The sequence below is a fragment of the Dipodomys merriami genome, unplaced genomic scaffold (assembly GCF_024711535.1).
Source record: "Dipodomys merriami isolate MVZ:Mamm:240054 unplaced genomic scaffold, mDipMer1.0.p SCAF_20, whole genome shotgun sequence".
NCBI classification, from domain to species: domain Eukaryota; kingdom Metazoa; phylum Chordata; class Mammalia; order Rodentia; family Heteromyidae; genus Dipodomys; species Dipodomys merriami.
Window position 1 is genome coordinate 9,344,465 of NW_027203382.1, and position 27,511 is coordinate 9,371,975.

The window sequence follows — 27,511 nt, forward strand, 5'->3', positions numbered from 1 at the left end:
CCCATATGAAGTTTGTGCATCCTAGAGTTCCCCAAGAGAAGACAAAACCTTAATAATGATCGAAAGTTCTGTGGGAATCTATTACTGAGTTAACACTGTGTATTTCAAGCTACTGATTTATGTTTATAAGATCTGACCCACCAAAAGTTGTACCTTTCAAAACCCTTTAACCAAAACAGCAGGCCTTCCTCCTTACCTCTTAGGTTGCAAATGTGAGATGTCCTGAAAGTTGTCTGGGAACCTCAGTTCCATCTGGGATATTAAATTTTGGTGACATTGATTCTGTGTGCATCTGTAAAAATCTGAAGAAAATACACTGACTAAGAAAACTAGTGAACAGGGTTCTGCTATCGCAAAAGATAATACATTTCAGTAAATATTCTAATAAACTTAAGAGCTGAGGATGTGGTGACTTAGTGGTACAGCCCTTGTCTAATAAACTTGTTTTTATTGAGATGTTGAGTGAATATTGATCATTATTTTTCCATTATTAAATATTATGCGCATTTTATTCATTTGGAAGTATTTTATATCAGTAACTATTTGAACATGAATTAGCTTTTCCTAAGTACAATATATATAGTGATAACAAAATAATATAACAATTTGATTTTTTAACAAAAAAATTAGTTTTCTGAGCAGTCACATACAAATTGAAACAATACTTTGGACAAAGAAGATTTTCACTAGTATATTTTCATATACTAGTCACAGAATTTTGCTATAAATTCTGAATGGTAAACTTTCATTTATCCTTTAAATGCATATATGGATTAAGCAAGACATATATGAGGATATGATGTTAAATATGCAACTCTGAATGACTGTTAAGGAATGAAGTAGTCTTCCCATCCCTTACTAGTCAGCGCTGCTATTACCATTATTTTTTTCCAGATTTCCTAAAGGGCACTTGAGTCTACAAAATTTCGCAATGAAAGATGCAATACAGTATTATCACTTGTGTATTACATTTGCAGTCATCCTATGTCAAATCATCAAAACCAAGTAAATGGCAAAAATGTGTGAGAAGTTTTTCTTTTAATTTCTTAATATACCTATATTATTTCCTCCTTCTTTGTTGCTTCATTGATAAACCAGCAGCACATTTATAACAAGTATGTATGAATCCAGCACTCATAAATATGTCATGAATTTAAATATACACACCTCTTCCTATGTTGTTCAAGTATCATGGTAATGCCCTCAGAGGTAGTGAGGCATATGACGTGGTGGTTAAGATCACAGATGAGCTAGGCTTCCTGAGTTCAGATTACACATCTTTAGTTTAGTAATGTCACAAGCCACTGAAGTAGCTCTCATTTCCTGAGACTTTCCTGAACATGAGAATTACACTAAATATATACCAGACTGTGGACTGCCATGAGACTACTTTTAGCAGATCTTTTTTTTATTGTTAGAATACTGTACAGAAGGGTTATAGTTACATGAGTAAAGTAATGAGTATATTTCCTATCGAGCAATGTTACTGCCTTTGTTTTTCCCCTACCACCCCTTCTCTCCCCACCTCCCCAATTCCTCCTTCCCTCTCCAAGTTATAAAGTTCCTTTTCAACATAGTGTCTTGTACATCTCATTGTTATAATGTTAGCAAATCTTTTAGCATCACCTGGGGTTCCATTAAATAGGCCATTTGACTGTGTAGCGCTATACTTTTAAAAAATGTAATTTCAATCTTTAGGAAAGATTATTTGAAAATTAATCTCACCTGTGGACCTAATCAACCCATTGGTAGGTTAGAGGCTTTAAAATTCCTGCAAGAGCATTAGTTGTTGAAGGTGGAAACTTTCCCACATGATAAATTTATCATGTTAGCAATTGCTATCATTAGGCATTGTTGAAATTCTTATAAATGTGTGTTTGTGGTGTGTGTGTGTGTGTGTGTGTGTGTGTGTGTGTGTGTGTGTGTGTGTGTGTGTGTGTGTGTGTGTGTGTGTGTGTGTGTGTGTGTGTGTGTGTGTGTGTGTGTGTGTGTGTGTGTGTGTGTGTTAGACCTCAGGGCTTGAGTGCTATTCTTGAGCTTTTTTGCTCACAGCACTCTACCACTATAGCTGCGGCTCTACTTTTCTGGCTTTTTTCTTGTTAATTGGAGATGAGAGTCTCATATACTTTCCTGCCTGGACTGGCTTTGAACCACAACCCTCAGATCTCAGCTTCCTGCGTAGCTAGGATTACAGACAGGCCTGAGCCACCACTGCCCAGCTTTGTTGAAATACTTTTAAATCCAAGGAAACAAAAAAGCAAAAGATATGCTTATTATTACAGGCATATTAGATGATGGCATATGCTAGCACTTTGCATATATTATTTTATTTAGTTCTCAGTGGAACTCTGAACTAAATACTACTCATCTTCTTTTGCTGGTATTTAAGCTAAGATTTAGTGATTTGCTGAGGCTCATATAGGTGGTAAGTATAAATAGAAAGACTCCTAAGTAAAGTTAATGCTATCTCCCATCCTATTCCAGTCTCATTTTCCCAAGCAATGTCATTGGTAGCACTCCTCCATGTCTATACACACTTTCACCCCCTACTCATCTAGCTGATATTGCTATTTGGGCGGGTAAGGGAAAAACAAAGGAGGAGGTAACAATGCTTGAGGAAATGTACTCATTAACTTGCTCATGTAACTGTAACCCCTCTGTACAGTATTTTTACAATAAAAATGTATTCATAAAAAAGATTTTGTCAACCTGTCCCCTCCTGAAGAACTTCCTCTGGCCTTGTTCTGGGTGCTGGGCATCTCTCCCATTATTCTAAACACACCGCTATTACGAATTGTTACCATGCTTTGTGTGAATGGCATCTAATTGTTTTCCTCTTGTGATAGCCCCAGAGCTGCTGTCATCACTTTCAATCCTAGTACACAGCAAGCATTGATATACAAGGGAAATTATATTTGGTGGATTCATCTCTTGTTGACGATTTATCTGGCTTTTGGTTGGAGTATACCTTGTAAATGCCCAGTAGTCACCAGAGATGATAGTGTGTCTGTTCACTTTTGCTATGAAATAAACCACTCCTGAACTTTGTGGCTTAAAACAACAGCCATTTGTTTAGCCCATAATTCAAGTTGGCATTGTGGCTGGGCTGAGCTGAGTTTGTCCCTGGTGTTGGCTTGTGCACTTAGGCATCTGCATTTTGCTGTTGGGTCAGCTGAGGCCTGCTAGATGGGAATGGTTTCTGTCACTTGCCTCTGATGAAAATGGTTTCTTGTGCTCCAGCTGGCCTGCCTGGGCCTTTTCACACCAGAAAGTCTGCAAGTGCTTAAAGGCCTCTTGAGACCATGCTTCAAACTAGCACAGCATTAATTGAGATGTGTGCTATAATTCAAAACCAGTCAGAGAACCGCTTCTGTTCAAAGAGAAGGAAAATTCACTTCTTAACAGGGCAAATGCAAAGACATACTGCCTATGTGTGAACACTCAGAAGAGTAAAAGGTTGTGTCAGTGTTTACAATTTCCCAAACAGCATGAGAAAAAAATAAAGCACACTCCCTGCTTTAAGAGAGTATGTGATCTAGTGATAAAATACCACAAAGAATAGTTTTGTTTTCCATCAATCACCTGACATTAAAAACCACCAAGCTATTTATTTAGTCTTTGACAGAGTATCCTTTTGTTAAGTCCTTACACTGCTGGTAAATAATTCAGGGTCTCTATTTCCTCCTTTCTGTGGCCAGCACAGTGTATTTCCCACAAGGGCCTGGAAATGAAAGTCTGACCCATGAAGTTTGAATGGGGCTCTGTACATCCTTTCTCTTTGCCATATTAACTTCATGTGCAGACTACTTAGCCCTAGGCATACTTACTGCCACCATTATTAGAGGTACTGTAGCCCAAATTTTGACTCAGAATCTACACTAGGGTTATTGTACCAAGCACAAAACATTAACATATGAAGGTTGTTGGTTACTGTGGTGGAGAGTAAAGTCTGTTTATATGCCATCTGGTCTTTACCCAACTCAACCAAATAGTAGCAAGATGGTTTTTATCCTGTGTATGCTAATTCATATCTCAACAGGAAGTATTATCTATTTTGACCTACCATCTATGGTTTTTGTCTCAGTACACACAATTTTTAAAGTCTCATGCAAATATATTAGAAATGGACTTTCTGTTTAATGTTGATTTTTTAAAAATTTGAGCTGAATGCCAGTGGTTCACATGTATAATCTTAGCCACTCTAAAGGCTGAAATCATAGGGTAAATAAATTTGAGAGATTCTTATGTCTAGTTAATTAAAGAACTGAAGGTATGGCTCAAATGGTAGATACCCAGCCATGAGTGAAAAAGCTGAGTAAGAGCATGAAGCCCTGAGTTCAAGACCCCTACTAGTACATATAGACAGACACACACAGATGCATGCACACCCACATACACACACAAATAAATAAAACATGAGTTCTGCTACTTGCTTTATGTTTATTTAGCAAAATTGTTTTTGCAAAATGAAGTGACCTTCTCTCTTTTGTTCTCTCAAATACCAGTATGGATTCTTATATATATATAGATATAGATATACATATACATATAGATATTGATATATAAAGAGAGTTTCTAACATAAGTCTGTTCAGGCTAGATTATTTATTCTTATTGCCTATTTGTTTTTCTTTGCTTTATTTTACAATGATAGGAGTGGTGAACCCAGGATCGCATTTGCCATGCAAGTACATCTAACACCAAGCCATATCCCAGCCCTTGATTATATACTCTAATGGCATCATCACTATTAAGGCATGCATTATTCATTGCTTTTTTACATGTCGTCTTCAAACACATGTATTTCCTTTGCATACAGCCTAGAATCAGATATTTACTTAGAAATGCTTGGTTTCTGTTGGTGGAAATACTTGAAATAAGTGTTTTGTCTTTGTGGCTGTGGGAATTACCTGAGAAGCTGGGTTGTTGTTGTTGTTTTTAAGGATTTGTTTTGGTATCAATTTGAATTCCAGAATGCTTGTTTGGTTTTGTTTTGCTTTCACCTCTAATGAGTTGATTTGATGTTTTGAATTGATCTGCTGATTTGATTTCCAGACTATGCAGTGGTGAAATGACGTTACTGTCTGTGGGAGTTAGAAGCTTCTCAAGTGTGTCAGCTGTGTGAGAGCACACAGAAACAGAAGCAGAAGCGTCAGGACTAGTGAGTGCAGATATACTAAAGAAAGCAGAAGATCAAGTTCCTAGAACTCAGTCCCACAAAAACTTCATTCAAGGAAGGGTGTGGTTTGAATCTTAAATGTGCCTTCGAAAGCTCATGTGTTGAAGCCTTGATTCTTAATACAGCAGTGTTCAGCGGTGTGGCCTTTGGAAAGTGATTGAGTCATGAGTGCTCTGGCCTCACGAGCGGATTAATCCATTATGGATTCCGAACTTAAAGGACTATTGGGAAGTGGTGGAACCAGTACTTTTGTGAGGCCTTGTTGGAAGAAGTAGATATATCCTTGAAGGATACAGTCATCTGTCCCTTGCCTCTTCTTCTTCTCTTTGCTTTCTATATGTGGCAAGGTAAGGAGCTTTATTCCATATGCTTTTGCCAGGGTCATTTGGACTAAGAACTAAAAGCAACTGGGCATAGTAATTGGGTCGGAAATACCTGAAACTCCAGAACTATAAGCTTCTCTTTTTTTAGGTTGATTTCTCCCATGTATTTTCTCGTAGCATTGGAGAGGTGGCAAGCATAAGTAACTATAAATAAATAGCTGTAATAGATTTATTTATACAAAAGAATCATGAAGAAAAATAAATATTTACAAATTTTGATGATGTGAAAATTCAGTAGCTTTATATATCAGAAAATACTAAAAGAAAAAGTGAAAGAAATGACAAATGTAGGTTGCATACAGATTAAGGATTAATATTCCTAATGTAAAATAGAAGTTGGGGAAAATGTCTCAAGCACACATGCATTAAAATGTAGGCAATGGATCAAAGTCAGCTAAAGCAAACAGAGAAAAAGGTAACCAATATGTTTAGGTTTGGGTACCAGAGCTTCTAGGGGTACTTGTAAAAATGATATTACAGGCAATATTTACATTCTTATCTAAATTTTTATAACTTCTTTAGAATGTACAATTAAGCATTGATTGGTGATGTAATCAAGGAAAGGGGCCATTAAAAAAGATTCCTTCTTGCCAGGTATTAGTGGTTTAGGCCTGTAATCTTAGCTACTCAGGAAGCTGAGATCTGAGAATTGCAGTGTGAAGCCAGTGCAGGCAGAAAAGTCTGTGAAACTCCAATAAAATACCCAGAAAAAGACAAAAGTGGCTCTATGGCTCAAGTGGAGAGTGCCAGCCTTGAGCAAAAGAATCACAGGGACTGTGACCAGACGCTGCGTTCAAGCCCCAGGACCAGCACAAAAAAAAATTTAAAAAAAGATTAGTTCTCATGGTAGGACACTACATCAGTCTACTGGAGAAGTAATCAAATATAATTCCTTAAAGCACCATGAAGCTGAATAAACGAAATCACAAAGTTGTGTAACTCTGGCTCCCATTAAGCTATCTAGATCAATATTGCACATTGCATATAATGAATATATATATATATATATATATATAAACATACACATACATATATTTCAGCATGGTTTAATACTCACTGTGTTGAGACACTATTTTGAAAATTCATCTTATTCTTTCTTCGATCCATTCAATATTCATAAAAAGACTTTACATAATTAAAATGCTGCCCTTTTTAAGAAGAGATATTTCAGACCTTTTATGGTATCCAGCTTTTGTTCCTGAAGTAACAGCTCCCATTTATATGTAACTCTGTAAGTTTCAAAAAGCTTCTGTACTTCAGAATACTGTGTGAATTTGAGCTTCTTCCATTTATGGAAATTTTTTAAGCAGACACATTATCTCGAGCACATTTTGAAGCAACTCTTTGCTTCTCCGTTCCTCTTGTTTTGCTCTCATGATTCACGTGCTCTCCGTGTCTTTTTTCCTTTTCCTTCACTACTTTAAGACTCAGGTTTCTCTCAAGAAAATATTCTGCAATGAGAATATTGAATAATTTTGTTTTGCTGAAGATGTGATGTTTTGGAATGTATCTTTCCCACCAAATCAGGTGGGTGATAAACATCGTTTTCTCCATAGTCTTTAGTTGGAAGTTCAGGTCCCATTCAGAGTGTCTTATGCCTCACATGTTTATGACTTACCGCTTTCCTCACCAACCAACCTTTCACCCATAGATCTTTCCTCACTGCCCAGGGTGCTTGCCTTTATTTCACCACCACTTACTATTCCTTCAGCTGATACATGAATTAATTTCCTTATTGGGTTTAGATAGAGCTAAATCATTGACTTCATGCAGTCTGAAATCCATAGAATGCTCAAATCTGAAGAATGTACAGTGAACAAGGAGCATTCCTCAATTTTTAGTCACTTATCATCACATAGTTTTAACCAGTTATCAAGAATAAGTCACATCTTAACATATGGGAAGAAGTAGAATAGCCTGAGATAATAGATCTTGAGATCAACCTAGGATTTGAAAGATAGGACACCATCTTTTCTATGAGGTAGCACAACAGAGTGGAACATGCTGGGGGTTTTTTTTTGTTGTTTTTTTTACAATTTTCCAAATTCTCACTGCCTGAAATAAACTAACCCTGCTGACTTCTGCTGCTGTTCCTCTGGTGCTTACTCTCATCTTTTTCTTCTGACTTTGCTCTTGCAGTGTGAGGAAGGTGTTTGCTGAAACAAACAGCCCTCCCTCTAAACCTCTTTGTGCTAAGCACCTCAAATTCCTTAGAGAAATGGCTGCTGTAAAAATATAGCACAAATAATAAAGGAGAAAATAGTTGTGTCTGGATAGAAGTAACCTCTAGGAAAATTTAAAACAACACACACACACACACACACACACACACACACACACACACACACACACACACACACACACACACACACACACACACACACAAACCCATCAAGAATTTGTTATAGAGTTCAGAAATGGTTGTATATAACAGAAACAATGATGGGATATTCAGGAAAACAATATACCTTATTTTAATAGAAAATTCTAGTTGTAATTATAAACCATAATTGCAGTATTATTCTCAGGATATTGGCAATTACTTCTAACTCTATACTTTTATGTGATAAAGCAGAACTATATTTAAATTTATATTTCAATATTAAAATCGTTATTAAAGTTTAGGCAAAACAGTATCTGTTTATGAAGAAAGGTGATAGTTTTTCATATTTCCTTAGTCATAGGATGTTTTCAACAGGGTTGTTTCCCAATTTGTAAGTACAAATTATTTTTGCATGTAGCAGTTAAAGTACTATCTCAGATTCTTTAAAGGGAAACCAGCAGTATTGTTAATTAGGTAATTGACAAAATATACATCTTATAATTAACTGTGATAACAAATTTTAACTATTAGTATAATGTTAAAAAACCATGTTTTGCTTCAAAGTGCTTACAATGTCACGGTAGAAATTTAAATGAAAAAAATGAAAGGTCTGATCATATTTATCTTCTAAAAATTCCTACATAATGGGGAAAAATAGAGGACAAGATTCAGTGAAAGTACTCTCTCCTGCTACACAGTTGCCCAAAGCATATTAATGTATGATGACATGGATCATTTTGCTCATCAGTTTAGGCAGGGTTTGCCATGTATAGCTAATCTTTGCTCTGTGTACCAGTCAGTTGAGGACTAGACATCCCTCTTGAATATGGTTTAAAATGGGCTGCCCCAGGACCTCATGAATTGGTATTAGCCATTAAGAGAGAGATTAACTAGATGTAAGCTGGGTTCTGAGTTTTTTTCCCCAATGTGATCTTTCTCCATTGGCTGCTTGAGTTTTCTACGGTATGGTGGCTAGATTTTAAGAACACCAAATAGAATCTCTACCAGGTTTTATGACCTTGCTTCAGAAGTTATAGAACTTCACTTCTATTATTGTCATAATCTTATCCATACTTAGGGAAGGAATCTAGATTTTCCCTTTGGGAAGAATAACCACGTCAAATTGTGAAAGGAGCAAGCTGAATGGGAAAAATATTTGTGGCCTTTGGCAAAGGTAGTCTTCTATACTAACCAAGCATGGGAAAGCAGGAGGCACCTTTAATCTACCCAGGTTCCTGTCCTGAATTTTTTTCAACAGTGTTTTGATCTTCTGCTGAGCATTGTTCTTCAGATTTTGCTTCCATCCTTTGGTTTCTAGGGTTTGAGTCAACTTTTGTCTTTCATTTAAAAACAGGAGCACCAAATTCATTGCCCTTGTGTGTTGTGTGTCCAAAGTCTACTTTTCATCATGTGTTGTCCCTATCTCTCTTAGTACACACTGGTGCTTTTTAACTTGATGGGTTTTTCTATGAATCCATGTCCAACATCCTCAATACAGTCCTCTGTTTAAGGTCCATGTGAGGTAAATTGAGATAAATCTTTAAGATAGTTAGAAACATATTGTTTAGAGGAAGGAATTTGTGAGAGTATACATTTTAGATTCTTCAAGGTTCATTATCAATCTTAAAAGCCTGAAGAGATGCTGACTTAGATTTTTCTGAAGTCTTAATAAAAATTTTTTTATAATTTCACCCTGGGTTGTTATTTTCTTTAGCCTGAATATCTTTCTTAAATTGAGAGGTTTGCTATTTAGAGAGGCTGAGAATAAGAAACAATTTTTTTAATCCAGTAAATTCTAACTACTTTACTCATTTTTTTTTTAGTATTCATGTTTGAACTCAGAGCCTTGTGCTGGTTTGGCATGTGCTGTACTACTTGAGCCATACCTTAAGCATTTCTGGCTTTAGTTAGTGATTTTTAGATAAAGTCTTACATTGTTGTTCATTGTTGTTGTTTGCTTTTTATTTTGTGGCCTGGAGCTGGCCTTAGACCATGATCCTCCTATCTATGTTGACTTATGTAGCTGTGAACCACAATGCCCAGCTTATTTGTTGAAGTGGGGTCTTGCTAACTTTTTGCCTGGACTGGTTTCAAATTACAATCCTCCTTATATCCACTTCTGGAGTAGCTTAAAAGTACCATTTTCTGTAGTTTTGGCTCTGAAGGCTCAGGAATGCATGAGTGATTTTCCTGGACGATTCTCATCTGGCCCCGCCCACAGGACCATGCACATACCTAATACCTTATTATTAAGGCCATGTCTTTCCCCTTAAATCTTGGTGTAAGATAACTAATAGAATTTAAAAGCCAAAACAAAAACTACATGAAGATATCCTTAACCAGAATTCAAATCTATTTGGTATACTTCTAATTTCTACATTATCACAAGTGAGTGATGCCAGATTTTCTACTTTGATATATTAAGGGATACATTTCTTCCAATGCTCAGCAGCTGGTGATATCTTTTGAAATTTTTCTTTGAGCCCTTCCTGACAGCTTTCTTGAGGTCTATAACTGACCCCACTAACTTCTGCTGACATTCCTGGAATGCTGGTCAACTTCTCCTTTCTACTTGCTCCAAACTTAATGACACAATTTAGATTTCTGTTATAGTACTCCTTGATTCTCTTTTGGTTACTATTGCTATGTAGTAAATTGGCTGTAACTTAGAAGCCTAGCAAGGACATGAATAATTTACCTAGAATGTTCTAGTCGAGTCCTTCATGCAGTTGGTATTCATATGAATCCTGAAGCTGGATCATTGTGGGACAAACACATGACAGTGGTGAGAAGGTCCTGGTAGGCCAGAAAGCCAAGTTTCTGAGTCCCTTTGTTAAGGCCAGCTGGACTTCCACAAAGCACAGCAGCTCCCAAGCAGTCAGATAGCTGAAGATTCAAGACAGGCTGTTATAGTAAGCAAGAAAGTGATCATAGAATCTCTTAGGAGCTAATTTTGGAAGTCACATGGGATCACTTCTGTCATTGGACAAACCAGTCACAAAAACCAACTCAATTTTAAATGAAGAAGACATAGCGTTCACCTCCTAGGAGCCTCATAAGCAATTTCAGACATGTTTTTAAACTTCCATAAAAACATGAACTGCAATCACGTATTCAGAAAATTAGCCATATGGCAGAATTGTGTAGGATGGAAAGTAGCCTAAGCCAGGAGAATGAAAGGTATATAGGGGACTGGCTATTAATGACAAAAGACAGGTTCTGAATGAACTCCATTTACCTAGTTTGGGCAACAGCCTTTCAATGGCATTAGGAAGGAGGCACAAAAGCAAGTTGATTTGTAGTAGAGAGGAAGTGAAGCAGGAGAGGCAGGGGTAAATATAATTTCAAACAAGCTCAGTTCAAGATACCAGGAATATCTCCAGATAGCGTATGTCTTAGGAAATAATGTCATAGAGTATGTCTTCATTTGTTTGTGTGTGGGGGTGGGGTGGGGAACAGAGGGCTCAATGACTTTATTTACATATGCAATAATATATATTCCCATACATATATAGTATTATTAATATAATGTACACTTTAACTCTGGGCTAAAGACAGACCATGGGAGCACTTTCATGGGAATTATAATTCATATGCAATAATATATATTCCCATACATATATAGTATTTATTAATATAATGTACACTTTAAATAAAATTAAATTAAATTAAATATATATATATATAATGTACACTTTAACTCTAGGCTAAAGACAGACCATGGGAGCACTTTCATGGGAATTATAATTCATACCAAAAACATAGGCGGGTTACTCTGAGAACATAGAGAAGCTCCCATCTTAGACTGCAGCAAATTTAGACAAAGAATTATGGAAATGTATTTTTAAATGAAATATTTACATGGTTTTCAAAATCAGAAAATTAAACTGCACCGATCCTAAAACTCCATATAAGTGCACTAAGTAGAACAGACATCAGAGTGTTTTCAGATAGATAAGCAACTGCCTCCACGTGTGCCACCTGTATGTACGAACACCAGACCTGCTATATTTCATGGACTATGGGACCCCAGCTTCCTAGCAAGAAGGTGGGAAGCTGAGGCTGATGGCTTTGGGGCACAGCACTAAAGGACAGTAAGAATATATCAAAAGTAATTTGGTTTTAATATACTCTTACTACATGGCAATATTGCCTTCATCATTTAAGATCTCTAAAATTGCTTTTCTTTCTTCTTTATTTGGCTTGTCCTGGGGTTTGAACTCAGTGCCTGAGCAGTGTGCCAGAGCTTCTTTGCTCAAAGGTAGAGCTCTACCACTTGAGCCACAGCACTGCTTCTGGCTTTTTTCTGGTTAATTGGAGATAAGAGTCTCACGGAGTTTTCTGCCTAGGTGGCTTCAAACCACGATCCTTAGATCTCGGCCTCCTAAATAACCAGGATTACAGGTGTTGAGCCACCAACACTTGGCTAAAATTGCCTTTTTGATTTGGAGATGAGTATAAAGAAGAGGAAAAGAATGAGAAAATGGGAAGCGGATGTGATGATGAAGTAGATAGGCTGAAGTTTGAGATCTGAGAAGTCACACTGTTAGTAGAGTGAGCTCTGTTTTGATAACAAACTATATATTCTATTAAACAAAAATAATCGAACTATTTATAGACAAGAGAAAAGTGAAAGTATCATCCCTTGTTCAGTGTCTGCTTATGAGCTAGCTGTGTGGCATTGCTGTATTTCCTAAGAAAATGGTTCTTGGATAGGAACCAAAACTGAGTATTCGTGTGTGTGTGTGTGTGTGTGTGTGTGTGTGTGTGTGTGTGTCGTGTGTGTGTGTGTGTGTGTGTGTGTGTGTGTGTGTGTGTGTGTGTGTGTGTGTGTGTGTGTGTGTGTGTGTGTGTGTGTGTGTGTGTGTGTGTGTGTGTGTGTGTGCTGGTACTGAACTCAGGGTCTTACTGTCTAACTTGCCTTTTTCTGCTTAGAGCTAGCTGTCTACCACTTAAGCCACACCTCTACAACTTTTGGCTGGATAATTGAAGAAATGAGTCTCATGGACTTTTTCTGCTAAGATTGTCCTTGAATTGTGATCCTTAAATCTCAGCTTTCAGAGTAGTTAGGATTATATGTATTAGTCACAAGTGTCTTGCCCAAAGTATTATTCTTAATAAAAGCCAAGTGTTTATAGTTGCCAATGTTTATTTTAAGTATATCAGAAGTTTAGTTTAAAGGAGTAGGTATCTACTTTTTTATTTTTTTTTTGTGGGTCGTGGGGCTTGAACTCTGGGCCTGAGCATTGTCCCTCAGCTCTTCAGCTCAAGGCAAATGCTCTACCACTTGAGCTATAGCAGTACTTCCTACTTTTTTATTTTTTAATGTTTCTAATTTTTTATTTTTTATTGGATTCTAAAGTTGATAACACAGAGGGATTATAGTTACATAAGTAATGAGTACATTTCTTTCAAACAGTATTACCCCCCTCTCTCATTTTCTCCTACTGCCCCCCCCCACTCCCCTCCCCTCCAAGTTGTAAAGTTCATTTCCAACATGGTGTCAAATGAGTATCACTGTTCTATTGGTTCACCCTTTCTCCCACCATTTTTGTGATTCCCCTTCCCTTTCCTGAATCAGATAAAGTTATATAAAGACAAAGGCACCAAAATCAGAAACTGTAACCACAGGAAATAAACCAGAGGAGAAAAAAAGAAAGACAAAAGAAATAACTGCAAGCAGTACACTAAAAATGAAAAACAAAAGAAAAACAAAATAACCATAAGAAAAACTCTTGTTTTCGTTTGGATTAGTATCATTTTCTGTGGTCATATGTACATAGCTATTGGGCTATTGTGAGCCCCTGCTAGGACTATCCTAGGCATATATTAATTATTACAAATGAGGGAAACCACAGATCCTATGTTTCTTTGGGTTTGGCTTACTTCATTTAATATGATTTTTTCCAAGCCTTTCCAAGGAAATGCAATTTTTTTTTTTTACTGGCAAGGTGATGTACAGAGGTTACAGTTACATAAGTAAGCAAATAAGTATAATTCTTCTCAAAGTTGTTACCCCTTCCCTCATTTTTTTCCTACTTTCTCTCCCCCCAGCCCTCCCCACTCAAGTTGTACAGATCATTTCCAACATTCTGTCTTGTGTGTTGCTGTTGCGTTGGTCCCCCCTTCTCCTTTGTCTTACCATTCTGTTGTTCCCCTTCCCTTCCCTAATTCAGATAAACACATATACAATACCCACATACCAAAATCAAAAACAGGGGCTATACCATAGGGAGGGAACATACAAAAGAAACAAAAAAATCACATAGTACATTAAAAACAACAGCAAAGACAAACCTTTTGTGTCCATGTTTTAGAGGTCATTTTGCTTATCATCTTATTTTTTTTATTGTGAAAATATTGTACAGAGGGCTTACAATTACATGGGCAAGATAATGAGCACATTTCTTATCAAGCATTGTAGCCTCCTCCTTTGTTTCCCCTTCCCATCCCTTCTTATCCTCTCCCCCTCCCCCCTCCCCCCCCCCCCCCCCCCCCCGTCGTCCCTCCCACCAAAGTTGTAAAGTTCATTTTTCGACATAAGGACTTGTACATCTCTTGCAATGGGTCCTCCTGTATCCCTGTTTTAACGATTTGTTTTTTCCCTTCCCCTCCACATATACCAACATCATATATAGTGAAAGCAGGGGTTATACCATGGGGGAGGGACATACAAAGCAACAAAGACGTAATCTTATAAATATGTTAGAAACAATCGCATGAAAGATCTCTCTCTCTCTCTCTCTCTCTCTCTCTCTCTCTCTCTCTCTCTCTCTCTCTCTCTCTCTCTCTCTCTCTCTCTCTCTCTCTCTCTCTCTCTCTCTCTCTCTCTCTCTCTCTTTATCAGTTGTAGGGCTTGAGCTCTAGGCCTGGGAGCTGTCCCTGAGCAATTCAGCTCAAGGATCATGCTCTACCACTTGAGCCATAGCGCCACTGAGTTTATGGAAACAACCCAGATGCCCCACCACAGATGAATGGATCCAAAAATTGTGGTATCTATACACAATGAAATATTATGCAGCCATTAGAAAGGACAAAATAATGGCATTTGCAGAGAAATGGATGGAGCTAGAAGAAATCATGTTGAGCGAGGTAAACCAAGAGCAAAGAGACAAATGGTACATGGTCTCCCAGATAAGTGGATGTTAAATCCAAAATGTTAGGTGATATGACAAAATTAACAGGACTTAAGAAACAAAGAACTTCCACTCATCTGGTCGAACCACTACTAAATATCCCCATGCTGCTGATCACATGTATGGTGTATATGTGTACACCGTTATATATTATAGACCGTGATAGACAATTTGCTCCAGGAAAGTTAGAATGAGCTTGTGATTTTAAATGAGCATCATTATCCCACAATACTGTGAAATTTGGGAAATTATGTAATCACTTAATCACAATAAAAAAAAACCACCAGAAAATTAGCATCATCTTATAATGGCATATGTATGTAGCTACTGAGGTATTCTGCTCATCTGATCTCTACTTTTCATGTATGTATTTATTAACAAATGAACGTGGCTGGCTTTATTGACCGCTTCCTCTGTGCCGGCCATGCCCATCCACACAATGCCCCTGTGAGGCCCAACCAGTGTGGCCTCTGATACCCTCTGATAGAGAGGCGGACAGGCAGTGACTCACCCAGGGTCACGGCATGGTGCGGTGCTGCTCTGCCTGTCTTCCACTCCTGACCTATGTGGCACCTTCCCAGACACCCTCAGCCATATTTGCCTGGCATTTCCTGGTCTTCCTGACCACACCTCAAGACTCTCCAAGCTGTTGTCAGTGGCTCATGCCTGTAATCCTAGTTACTCAGGAGGCTGAGATCTGAGGATCGTGGTTCAAAGCCAGCCCGAGCAGGAAAATCTGTGAGACTCTGATTTCTATTTCTTTATGTGTAATGCATTTTTTCTTCTTTGTTGTGGGACTTGAACTCTGGGCCTGGGCTGTGTCCCTCAGCTCTTCAGCTCAAGGCAAGCACTCTATCACTTGAGCCACAGTACCACTTCCGGTTTTCTAGGGGTTTATTGGAGATAAGAGTCTCACAGACTTTCCTGCCCAGGCTGGCTTTGAACCTCAGATCTCAGCCTCCTGAGTAGCTGGGATTACAGGCATGAGCCACTGGTGCCTGGCTTGTTCAATGCATTTTATTATGAAATTAAACTTCCTTGGTTTCTAGAAAAAGATGACTTTTAAATTGAACACTAGGATATGTGCTTTATTTTAGATTCCTCAGAAGTACCCCAATCAATCTTTACTTTCCAGGATTTATGAATGCAGAAATTAAAAGTTTTTCCTTTAATTCTTCCCCTGGGAATGGAAATAAAAAGATATCTACTTAAATTTGTTGTTCTCTTAGAACTATATCTACTAAACTCAATTATTTCCCAGCCTGTACTATTTGATGTTGGTTACTTGTTCCATAGTTTGTAGATACAGAAAGGAAATTTGGGGCTTTCTAATTGGTGTATATATTAAAATGATATTTAATAGATTTCTTTCCCTAGTGTTTCCATCCACACCGATAAAAAGTTGTACTAATAATAGTATGGAAAGTAACATTTAAAACTGGACCCACATCATTTCTCCATGGAGAACTTTGTGTGGATTAGCACGGGGTTTGAGGGCTGTCCTTTGGGACTCATGACCTTGTTCAATCTACTAGCTCTGCAATCATTGGCAAAGAACTTAACTCCTCTTTGCCGCAGTTTACCTACCAGAATAGAGATGTTGTTATGTACCTTTCATAGAGTTTTTATGAGTAATAAATGTGTTGACATTAATAATAGCTAGAACAACATTTGGCAGAACATTTCAAAATGCATGTTTGATGTAAAAATAAAAACAAGGGAAGAGGTGAAATGTACTCATGACCTGACTTATGTAACTGTAACCCCTCTGTACATCACCTTTAAAATAACAAATATAATAAATAAATAAGCCATAAGCATCTAAATTAAAAAGTATACAAACAATACAAAATAGTGCTTGAAGGCACAGGTTCTAATCCCAACTCCAGTATTTGTTTGATATGTACATGTCAGATTATTAAACTTCTTCAGACTTTTTTTCTGTTGTTAAAAGGATTAATTGCTTTAAGTAGTACATGTTTCACAGAGGTTCTGTGTGGAGTAAATGGCATGATCTTTGTACATAAGACAGTGCCTGCTCCCTAGTGCCATGAATACAAATATGTATTCCAATTTCTGTGAGATTTATGTCCCTGTTTTGGGGGGTTTTGTTTGTTTGGTCAGTTTTCTGTTTTTATTTTTGGTATGTTGGTACTGGAACCTGAACTCAGAGCCTGGATACTAAGCTTTTCTTGCTCAAGGCTAGCACTTGAAACAAACCTCTCCTTCTGGATTTTTATTGGTTACTTGGAGATCAGAGTCATAGATTTTCTATCCCAGGCAGATCTCAGCCTCCTGAGTAGCAAAGATTACAGGGGTAAGCTATTAGCATCCATCTTATTCAGGGTATTTGTATTTAATTCTTAATTTTACATCAAGAAATCTAGATAAGCACCCTTTGATATTGTTGGACATAGAAGTAGGGTGAAGATAGAAGATATAAGGTAGAGATTTGAATATCCCAGTAGGCCTTGTGGGTGAATTTATGTTATGGAATTTATCTCTATCCAGTCTGACCCAATGCCTTGTGGGCCTAGAAGCCATGTATGTACCAGGTTCCTACAAAGCTGATTCACACTAGCAAGGATTAGACTAGTCATGTATGAGATCACAATGCCAGTGTTTCCATTTACAGTGGCAAGTGAAACTCTTGGAGTTGGGCAGCTCATGGGCTCACCCAGTCCAGTTGTGACTGGAGGCAAGATACAGATGGTCAAGTCTCCACCTACTCTGTTAACTTATGATGAAAGGCAGCCAATGAGCTGTTCTTCAAGTCCCTCAGTCTCAAGCAAGTTCTCCCTGAAGACATGCAAGAGTAAATACCAAAGTCTATTCAGGCAACAGTTTGCTGAGCATGGAATCCAAAGGACAAGCACATTGGCCACAATTTGGATGATGATTACCAGTGCTCACTTTTGAGCTGGATTTTTTTAACCTATTTCTTACCCTGCATTTCCTACTGATGCATTACACCTGCTAGACACAATTTTTTCTCTAGGTAGACTACTGTGTTTAATCAGATTATTGTTATGTCTGAGGGTCTGAGCTGACTTACCCAGGGACGTACCTAGTCTTCAAAGGCTTTTGTTTATATCATATCCTGTAGAGGCTACAAATAAAATCAAACATGTTCTCATGAAAACCCACATTTATAATGTTTTTAGAAAAATCTAGGGATCTAGCCACTGTCCACATCAGGTTAATCATCTGGAGCTTAGTTGAAGTTGCCCCCTTTAAATGAATCTGAAGCTCTATCCATTCAGCTCCTACAGTAATTTCTATGCAATGTAGAACATTGGTCTCCATTGTCCATTTATAATGTGTGTGTCTCCAGGCAATGAGTTTGCAATCTTCTGGTAATTGAAGTGATTTCCAATTTATGTATGATCTGAACTATCCTATTTTTATGTCAAAATTTACTTCTCAGAAAGCAATCTTATTTTCTCATGCTTAGAGTCACTTCACTGTTACCCCCCAAATAGGGAAAACACATTTGTGTTTGTAAGTCCTAAAGGGTTACATTTATGGGCTGGGAAGGTGGCTCAATGGTAGAGTGCCTGCCTTGCATGCATGAGGCCCTGGGTTTGATTCCTCAGCACCACATAAACAAAAATAAAAAAGCCGGAAGTGGTGCTGTGGCTCAAGTGGTAGAGCTCTAGCCTTGAGCTGAAGAGCTGAGGGACAGAGCCCAGCCCAGAGTTCAAGCCCCACGACCGAAAAAAAAAAAAAAAAGGGTTACAGTTATATGCAGGCTGAAGTAGAAACTATAGCTTAGGGAAGTAGAGTGATCTTAATTTTTTCCCCAGGAAATACATGATGTGGGGCCACCAGCATCACCTTCTTCTACTTCTAGCTCAAGAGTCTTTTCTTCCTGGGTGAAGAATAAGCAATCTCATTTTCTAGACTTTTTAGCACTGAGAGAAATGTAATACGATTATATTTATAAAAGATAAATTTGGGTGTATTGTTTACAAATATGTACACTGAGTGGCTTCTTTAAGGAATAAGGGTATTTTTTAACTTCCATGTTATAAATTATTAATAATCTGATTCAGCAAGATCTGTGCATCATTTGTTATGATTCCTCAGAGTTATAGGCTTTTTTATGTTTTTTTCCTCTAATGAATGAAGAAACTGATTAGATCACTGATTATTAAATGAGCTTGTCTCCCAAGGAAGCATTTTTCTTGAATATAATGACTTGTCACTCCCTTTAATTCCCTTGATCTCCTAAATAAATCAACATTAATTTCCCAGTGCTCTGAATACATCTCCTTGAAAAATAAAATTGTCAGTTGCAAGTTTTACTGTATCTTATGGGTCCTCAAATTTGACCACCTATATCTTATACGATCTTTGTGATGCTGGCTTATAATATATTCTTTTCTCATTGTAGTCATACAGTCTTGTGTGTATCTCTTGCAATAACACTTGTTTCCTTCCTCTTTAATCTACTGTAAAATGCCTTAACACAATCAAATGCTGACACATGAATACTTCTCCATCTCTCCATATAAGCTTCATCTTTACTATCAATCTCACAAGGCCTTTGCATCAATGAGACTATAAATTCATTGATTTCATGGACTGCTTTGTGTTTGTTTCCACAAACACAGTATGGGGCTTATGACAGGTGTTCCATAAATGCATGGAACTGTTCATAGGAAATAGGAAGTCTCAGTTCCTTTTGGCATGCAATCTTTTTCACACAAGAAGTATTGAGAACTATTTCTTATTTTTAAAAAACCCACAAACCTTCAAAAACAGAACAGGGCACTATAAACAAAATAGGGATACAGGTTGACCCATTGCAACAATGAGATGTACAAGACACTATGTCAAAAAATGAACTTTACAATTTAGGCGGGGAGGGGGGGATTGGGCGGAAGGGGGAAAGTAATTGTGGAGGTGGGAGGGAAGGGATGGTAGGGGAAAAACAAAGGAGGAGGCAACTTGCAATCCTTGATAAGAAATGTACTCATTACCTTGCTCATGAGTAACTCTTCTGTACAGTATTTTCACAATAAAAAAACTTATTTTTTTAAAAAAAGAAGCACATACTGAATTTATTAGACTGTCTCTGTGAGAAAGTACCTGACAAAAGCAAGTTACAGGTAGGGAAGGTTTAATTTGGTTCATGTGATCAGAATTTTAGTATATGGTCAGCTCTGTTGGTTTGAGCTAGGAGCAAAGTTCAACATAATGGAAGTAGCTAGGAAACAGAGAGAGAATAAAAGGGTCCAGAAAAAGCATATATCCTTCAAAGACATGTTGCAGAGATTCACTTCCACCCAACCAGGTTCTACATTCTAGTTTCTATTGTCTCTCCCAAATGCTACCAAATCATGACTCATCAGTGGATTAATCTCTTGATTAGATCAGAACACTATTATCCAGTCACCTCTACCAGTTGGCTACCAAGCCTTCACAATATGAGCCAAACCATAACTCTAAAGTTATTGCTATAACTCATAATTGTATAACTCACAAAACGATATGCCGTATAAATACCTCACTACATCTCTGGGTGTACTGGTTCAGGCCTGTAATGCCAGATACAGAAGCAGAGGAGGGAGGGTCAGGGGTTGAGACTAGTCTAGGCAAAAAAGCAAGATTTCAAAAACATGCTTGATGTGGTGACACATGACTAAAATCCCAGCTACACAAGAGGTAAGATAATAAAAATTTGAGACTGACTCCAGGCCAAAAAAGTGAGTACTTATATAAAAATATATATAAAGTGGAAAGGCCTGGAGGGTTCAGCTTACATGGTAAGGCATTTGCCTAATAATATTTAAATTCCAGGGTCATGAAAAAACATATCCCCAAAGTATGAATGGGAAGAGTAAACAACCCAGTAGTGGAAAAGCCAATCATAAGTTAAAATGCTAGATTTTAGTATTGAAGATGGAAATCTAAATTAAGACATTTGAGATTACATACTAAACATAGACTGTAACAATGTCTAGATTGGGATGTCCAGACTCTTGATATTATACTAAACATAGACTGTAACAATGTCTAGATTGGGATGTCCAGACTCTTGATATTTCACCAACTATAATATCAATAGTTTGGAGAGTTTTTGTATTTAATCTGGCTCAAGAATTCTCATACCCTAATAGCTGAATTGAAAAACTATATTTGGATGAAGTTTGGCGATATCAAGAAAAGATGAGGGATTCAGGTGGACCTGTTGCAACAATGAGAAGTACAAAATGTCATGTCAAAACCAACTTTACAATGTCGGTGTGGGGGGGGGAGGGGGGTATAATTGGGTGGGGGGAGGGGGGAGGCTGGGAAGGGAGGTGAAGGGTAAACAAAGGAGGAGGCTGCAATGCTTGGTAAGAAATGTATGCATTATCCTGCCCATGTAATTGTAGCCCCTCTGTACAGTATGTTCTCAAATAAAATTAAATTAAATTAAAAAAAAAAAAGAAAAGATGAGGTTGTTCATATCCTAGGACCCTGCACCACACCTCCTGTGACTGAGTATGCATCTTTAAAGAAATACTTGTACATGTGTGAGAATTAGAGTAATTAGATAGGATGAATGAGTTGGAAATAATCTAAATGTCCAATAATAGACAAAAGGATGCATAAATTGGAAGTTAAAAATAGCAAATTATGTAGAACTATATTTAATTCTCCAGAATAATGTAGAGCCAACTTAATGATCTATATAAGGTGACATCATAAAATCTAAGTTATGTAAATAAATACCTTACTTAGAAATAAACATATCTAATAGGAGGCTGTGAAGATGGCTCAGTGGTAGAGTGTTTGCCTTGCATGCCATTGAGGCCTTGGGTTCGATTCCTTAGCACCACATAAGCAAAAAAGAAAAAAGCTGGAAGTGGCGCTGTGGCTCAAGTGGTAGAGCGCTAGCCTTGAGCTGAAGAGCTGAGGGACAGCGCCCAGGCCCAGAGTTCAGGCCCTATGACCAGACCAAAAAAAAAAAATTAAAAAAAAACATATCTAAGAAAAGTATAAAAAAGAAATACAGAAATGACAGATGCTAGCCCAGGTGAATTTTTACCTTTGGAGAGAGCGAAAAGAGGAGACACAGGGACATATATAGGCTTCAAACATATCTTATTGAGTTTTTTATTCTTCCAGAAAATCTAAACCAAATTTGGTATAATGTTAAGGTTTAAGTGGAGAAAAAGGAAATATTGATGGACTTGAAATAAATAGGTTTTAAGAATAACACAGAGAAATATTTGTGCCAGTTGGTCAACTGTAAAAATTCAGTGCTGGTCAGTTATATTAAAAGCTGAATGGCCCTTACTCCTGCCTCAGAATATAGAGTATGTAGTTTAGCTATGTGATATAAAGGAGAATATGCCATAGAAATAAAGGGATTGCCAAAGATTGAGATATTATGACTATATCTAAGATAATGTAAAGATTTTTGAGAATTAGAATAAGCCAAAAAAGTACCAAAAGACTTGCATTTAGAATTAATTAGGAAAGCAATTGTAATGAATTCATAACCATGAACTTTTCAATGAACAGTTAATACATAAATGTCCTAATTCCAACTCAAGAAAACCTAATATAGGTCATACTAGTATGAACATTGGGTGGTTGACTTGATTGTAGTTGAATAAACAAATCTGAGCTATCTTTTATGAAGCCAGCAAAAGAGGCCAAGATAAAAACAAAGACCTTGGCCAATGTTAGGAGGTACATTGGCGATTCTATTGTAGCTTGCCATCTGTTGCTGTTTCTGTCTGTCCTTAATTTCTCTTTATGGTACAGCCTTTAGTCAGACTGGAAAATCAGAGAAAACTTACGTTGGGTACCAATAAAGAATGGATGAGTGAAGAAGAGCATTTTCATTTTTGTTATGTTTGAAATGTGTAATAAAGTAGTTCAATTAAAGTAAGTATAATGTAGGAAATATGGAAATATAAAACAGTAAATTATTTTTAATGTATCATTTTCTTTTCAAATTACCAAATGAATATATTAATTCATTTTTATTTTCTAAGATTCATGAAATAGATAAGAAATGGATCAAATTAATTGACTCTCTCTCTGTTCTATCTCTGTCACCCCTAATCCCATCCTTCAAATCTGTTTCTCCAACTTTACCACTCACCCACAATTGATAGGTAGCCCCCAGCCTCTATTCTATAACCTTGCACATGAAATTTCATGTACTCAAAGTGGATTGGTGTATGTTTTGGCAGCCTTTTCATTCCTTTTAACACATTTTGGGGAGCTTCACATGTAAGTACATAAAGCCTAAAGCCTGATGCTTTAGACAATTTGTATTTTTAATTTCTTTCATTTTTTTCTTGATGATGTTGATGATAATGATGATGATGTGGGGGGGGACATTATCTATAAAGGGACATATTTTCTAAAAGGACATTATCTTAAGGAACATATTATCTAATGTCTGATGCTTTAGACTTTTGTATTTTTATTTTTTCTTTTATTATTATTATCTTTAGTAATACAAAGAAGTTGCCATTTAATAAAGCAGTTTATAAAAGATTATATCTTAATCAATGTCAGCTCTAAGGGGTTTTAATTCAACATGTGGGTATTTAAGTATGATGTATCTTGATCAATATCATGCTTTTTATCAGTGACAATTTTAAAAAATAGTTTTACAATATTCCTTAGTATGGTTAATCAGTTATTTAACCTCTTGTTCAAGGTCCATTGAAAAGTTTCCAATTTTTCACTATTTCAAACAGTTCTGCAGTGAACATCCTAAGACATCCATTTCTGTGGTAGCTGGATGTGTGGCTAGTCTGGGCATTACAGTACTGTTGTCACAAATCTACCTCTCATGCCTTTGCCTTTTCTCTTGATTGGCTTCATTTTTAAGCAACCTTATCTCACATGGTAGCAAGTATGACAGGCGAAATTCTAGGACTACATTCTAGTGCTATTTTATTTCCCAGTATCAGTAAAGTTGGATAAAATGGCTCTTACTGAACACCTTAGAACACACATTCATCTTTGACTGTACTCTTGTAGCTTTGGGGGTGGTATACATGACTTTATGTTTCTGTGAAGAGGGTAGAAATGCACATGCTAATCGTATCTAGATTTGTGTCACAGGGGCCTAAGTGTTCTAAGTATCTTGTAAAGTTTGGGTAATGAAACAAGTATGTTGTTTATGTATACTATTGGAATGAGCAATGAGGTATGTTATAGATTGAGAATCTTTTGTTTTTTCTTTTTAGTTTTCTTAACTCAGGTCCTTATGCCTGCCAGGCACTTCAGCCTTACTCCCAACGCATTTTTTGCCTTTGTTATTGTGAAGGTAGCATCTCGTGATTTTTTTTTCTGGATGGTCTTAAATTGAGATCTTCTCCGCTATAGTCTCCTGCATAAATGAGTCCACAGTGTGTGCCATCACTTCTGATTATTGATTGAGATAGAATTCCCTAATTTTTTCCTGGGTTGGACTCAAACAATGGTCTTCGTGATCTCCCATCTGTCAACATAGCTGATATTAACAGATATAAAGTACCACAAGCCTGGCCAGTAACAAACTTAAAGGGAAACAAATTTCCAATTCAGTAAAGCCTTGCCCTTGAATATTCAGTAATGTGATCAACATTTTTCTTGGTATTTTTTCATGTGCCAAACCATAGCAGAGCTTATATATTTTATTTGCTTATTCAATAATGTTTATTAAATTCTGCTGTATGCTAGTCACCATGCCAGTGGCTAGAGATAAAAATATTTAAAACAAAAAGATTCTTGCCTCAGGTTCCTTATATTATTCATTAGTATATATAAGTAAGCAAGTGAAGAAAGAATATTCCAGACTGTGCCGAGGTCATCAAACAGAAAGGAATTACCAAAGGCTGTTTTAGGAAAGGTGGTCAGGGAAGATTTTCCTGACAGAACATTTAAATTACAACCTGAGTAATGAGAATGAATTATAAACTTTATATCTATGTTATCCAATAAACAGACCAATAGCCACTAGTGGCTACTGAGGAGTTGAATATAATTAGTTCAGAGGGACTGTAAAATGTACATCAATCTCCAAGACTAGTACAAAGTTGGCAAACTATTTCATTAATCATGTTTGTGTCAATTAGATTTGAATTATATTTTATATACACTTAGGTAAACATTATTAAAATTAATTTTTATGTCTCTTGTTTGTTACTAAGCAGGGTTCCCCAAGTAGCCCGGATTAACTTTGAACTCATGATCTTCAGCTTTCTGAAGCTGAAACTCATGTTTCAGCTTTCTGAGTAATGGAATTATATCTACCATAACTTGATTTGTCTTTTAAGTTTTTTTTAATTGTCTTTAAGTAGTTGTACAAAGGGGTTGCCATTTAATAAAGCAGTTTATAAATATAATGTATCTTCATCAATGCCACACCTTTCTACATTTTCACACATCCTCTCAAGGCACCCCTTCTCTCACAGTTCTTAACTTTGTAGAATATATATTGAATTACTAATTTCACTCGCCCTCTCTTCCCCTCTTCATTCGTCTGTTTTACTCCTCTTGACCTCATCCTACCTCTTTCAAGTACCAGCTTCCTCGTGTTTATTTTGTTCAACTTTGCCTTTCTAAGAAATTACACTGTTTGAGTTCTCCTTGAATTTACCAAATTTCAGTTACTATATTTATATATACTTGTATAGTACTAACTTACTTACTTGTAAGTTTTTCACCTAAATCTAGTTTCCATATATGAGGGGAAATATGCAACCTTTGTCTTTCTGGGTCTAACTTACTTTACTCAATATTATTATTTTTCAGCTCTTTCTATTTCTTTACAAATGATTCAATATCATTCTTTCTTACTTTTTTTAATTTTTTATTTTGTTGACCATGGGTCTTGAACTCAGGGCCTGAGCATTGTCCCTGAGTTTTTTCCCTCAAGGTTAGTGCTTGACTACTTTGAGACAGAGCTTTACTTCTGATGTTCAGGTGGTTAATTGGAGATAAGAGTCTCAGGCACTTTCCTGCTGAGGCTGGCTTCAGACTTCCTCAGATACCAGCCCCCTGAGTAACTAGGATTACAGGAATGAGCCAGGAGCAACCAACTTCATTCTTTGTAATGGATGAGTAAAATTCCATTGTTTACACAGTCCACATTTGCCTGGTGTCTTCATCCATTGAGGGGCATCTGGACGGATTTTATACCTTGACTAAGATAACTAGTGCTGCAGTGAACATGGGTGTGTTGATAGCTTTACTGTATCCTCATTTGTAATCTTTTGGTTAAATGCCCAGCAGTGGAATTGCTGGATCATAGAGTAATTCTATGTTTAGCTTTTTGAGGAATCTCCACTCTGCTTTCTAGATTTTTTTTAATGCGACTTCTAAAATGTTTAAAATTACATGTGTGGTTCACCTTAATATTTCTATTTAGTAGCCCAGCTTTAGTAAGCTTCAGCCCATTTGTTATTGTATGTGTTTTTTGATCTCTTTTTATTTATTATGTTGGTAGTAATTGAATTTATGTAGTAGACTTTTAGATCTGTCTGTATTTATTGATTTATTTCATCCAAATATAATAATTCAATATCTGATTAAGCTTAATACAACTCAAAGTTAAGTGCTAATGGGTGAGAGAAGAAACACAGAAAACTGCCACATTTACCAGAGGAGTTTGTTATTAGTCATGTTCCCTTAGAAATCTTCACAGAACAGATAAAGAAGACTCAGAGAGGTAGGCAGAGCAAGCATCATAAGGTAATGACAGCATACGACAGGATTTCATGGGAAAGAAAAGATACCAGCAAGTCCCTAAGATCTATTTCTGTTCTTTGTTTACTGACGGAGATTTTGTGTTGCATAGAAGTGCCACTCTTACATGTTAAAATAGAGTTTTATTCTACACATTGTGTACTGATGGGAGTGTTATTGACTTAGTGTGTCTCTTTTATATCTGTCAGGTGTTGTTAAGTTTATACACCTTTAAGAGCATTAAAGTAGTCCATTGCAGAGATCCAGCAGAATAGTTTTCTTGTTCAGTGTTATTATTCTCATTTCTGATTGTGACATGCACTGTGGGGAAGAGGTTGACCAGGTAAAATCTATGTTTGGTTGTACAGGTAATTAAAAAAATAGTTGATGAACATTTTAGAACCTCAACTATGATGTTTGTTATGTAATCTGTATGAACAGTTTTGTGAGGGGAAACTCTACCCCTACTGTTTGAGAGTTGAGTCATATCCTGAGAATCTGAAGCACCGGCATGGTATTTAAACATCACGGCTTCCTCTTATTTTCATTCTAAGTCACTGCAGTTCAGAGCAGCAAGTGCTCTCTGCAAAGAGGCTGTTGCTCTCCCTTGGAGGGAATAGACATTCTTGCCGGTATTCAGTGAAGAAAGCCAAGTCTGGATATGCAGTTCTCTTACTGGTCTGGAAGATGTTTTTCTCATTTCTAAACAGCTATGCTAGATACCTACAAACTGAGAAGTGCCTGCAGTTTGCCATTTGTTTTTGATAAGGTAGGTACCAGATTTGAGTTTACTCACTGGT

The 27,511-nt window shown here is 36.9% G+C and overlaps 1 protein-coding gene across 10 annotated transcripts in view; it reads left to right on the top strand.

The window, feature by feature from the left end:
- The window catches only part of Mctp1 (multiple C2 and transmembrane domain containing 1), a 530,774-nt gene that overhangs the window by 129,611 nt on the left and 373,652 nt on the right, over positions 1–27,511 (top strand). Inside the window, exon 1 of one of the 10 annotated variants that reach the window (XM_070031068.1) lies at positions 27,337–27,480. The exons of the other annotated variants lie outside the window; for them this stretch is intronic. Coding sequence (XP_069887169.1) covers positions 27,424–27,480 — 57 coding nt within the window. The 5' untranslated portion in view covers positions 27,337–27,423. Of the gene's footprint in view, positions 1–27,336; positions 27,481–27,511 lie in introns of those variants that run through there. 10 annotated transcript variants of the gene reach the window in all.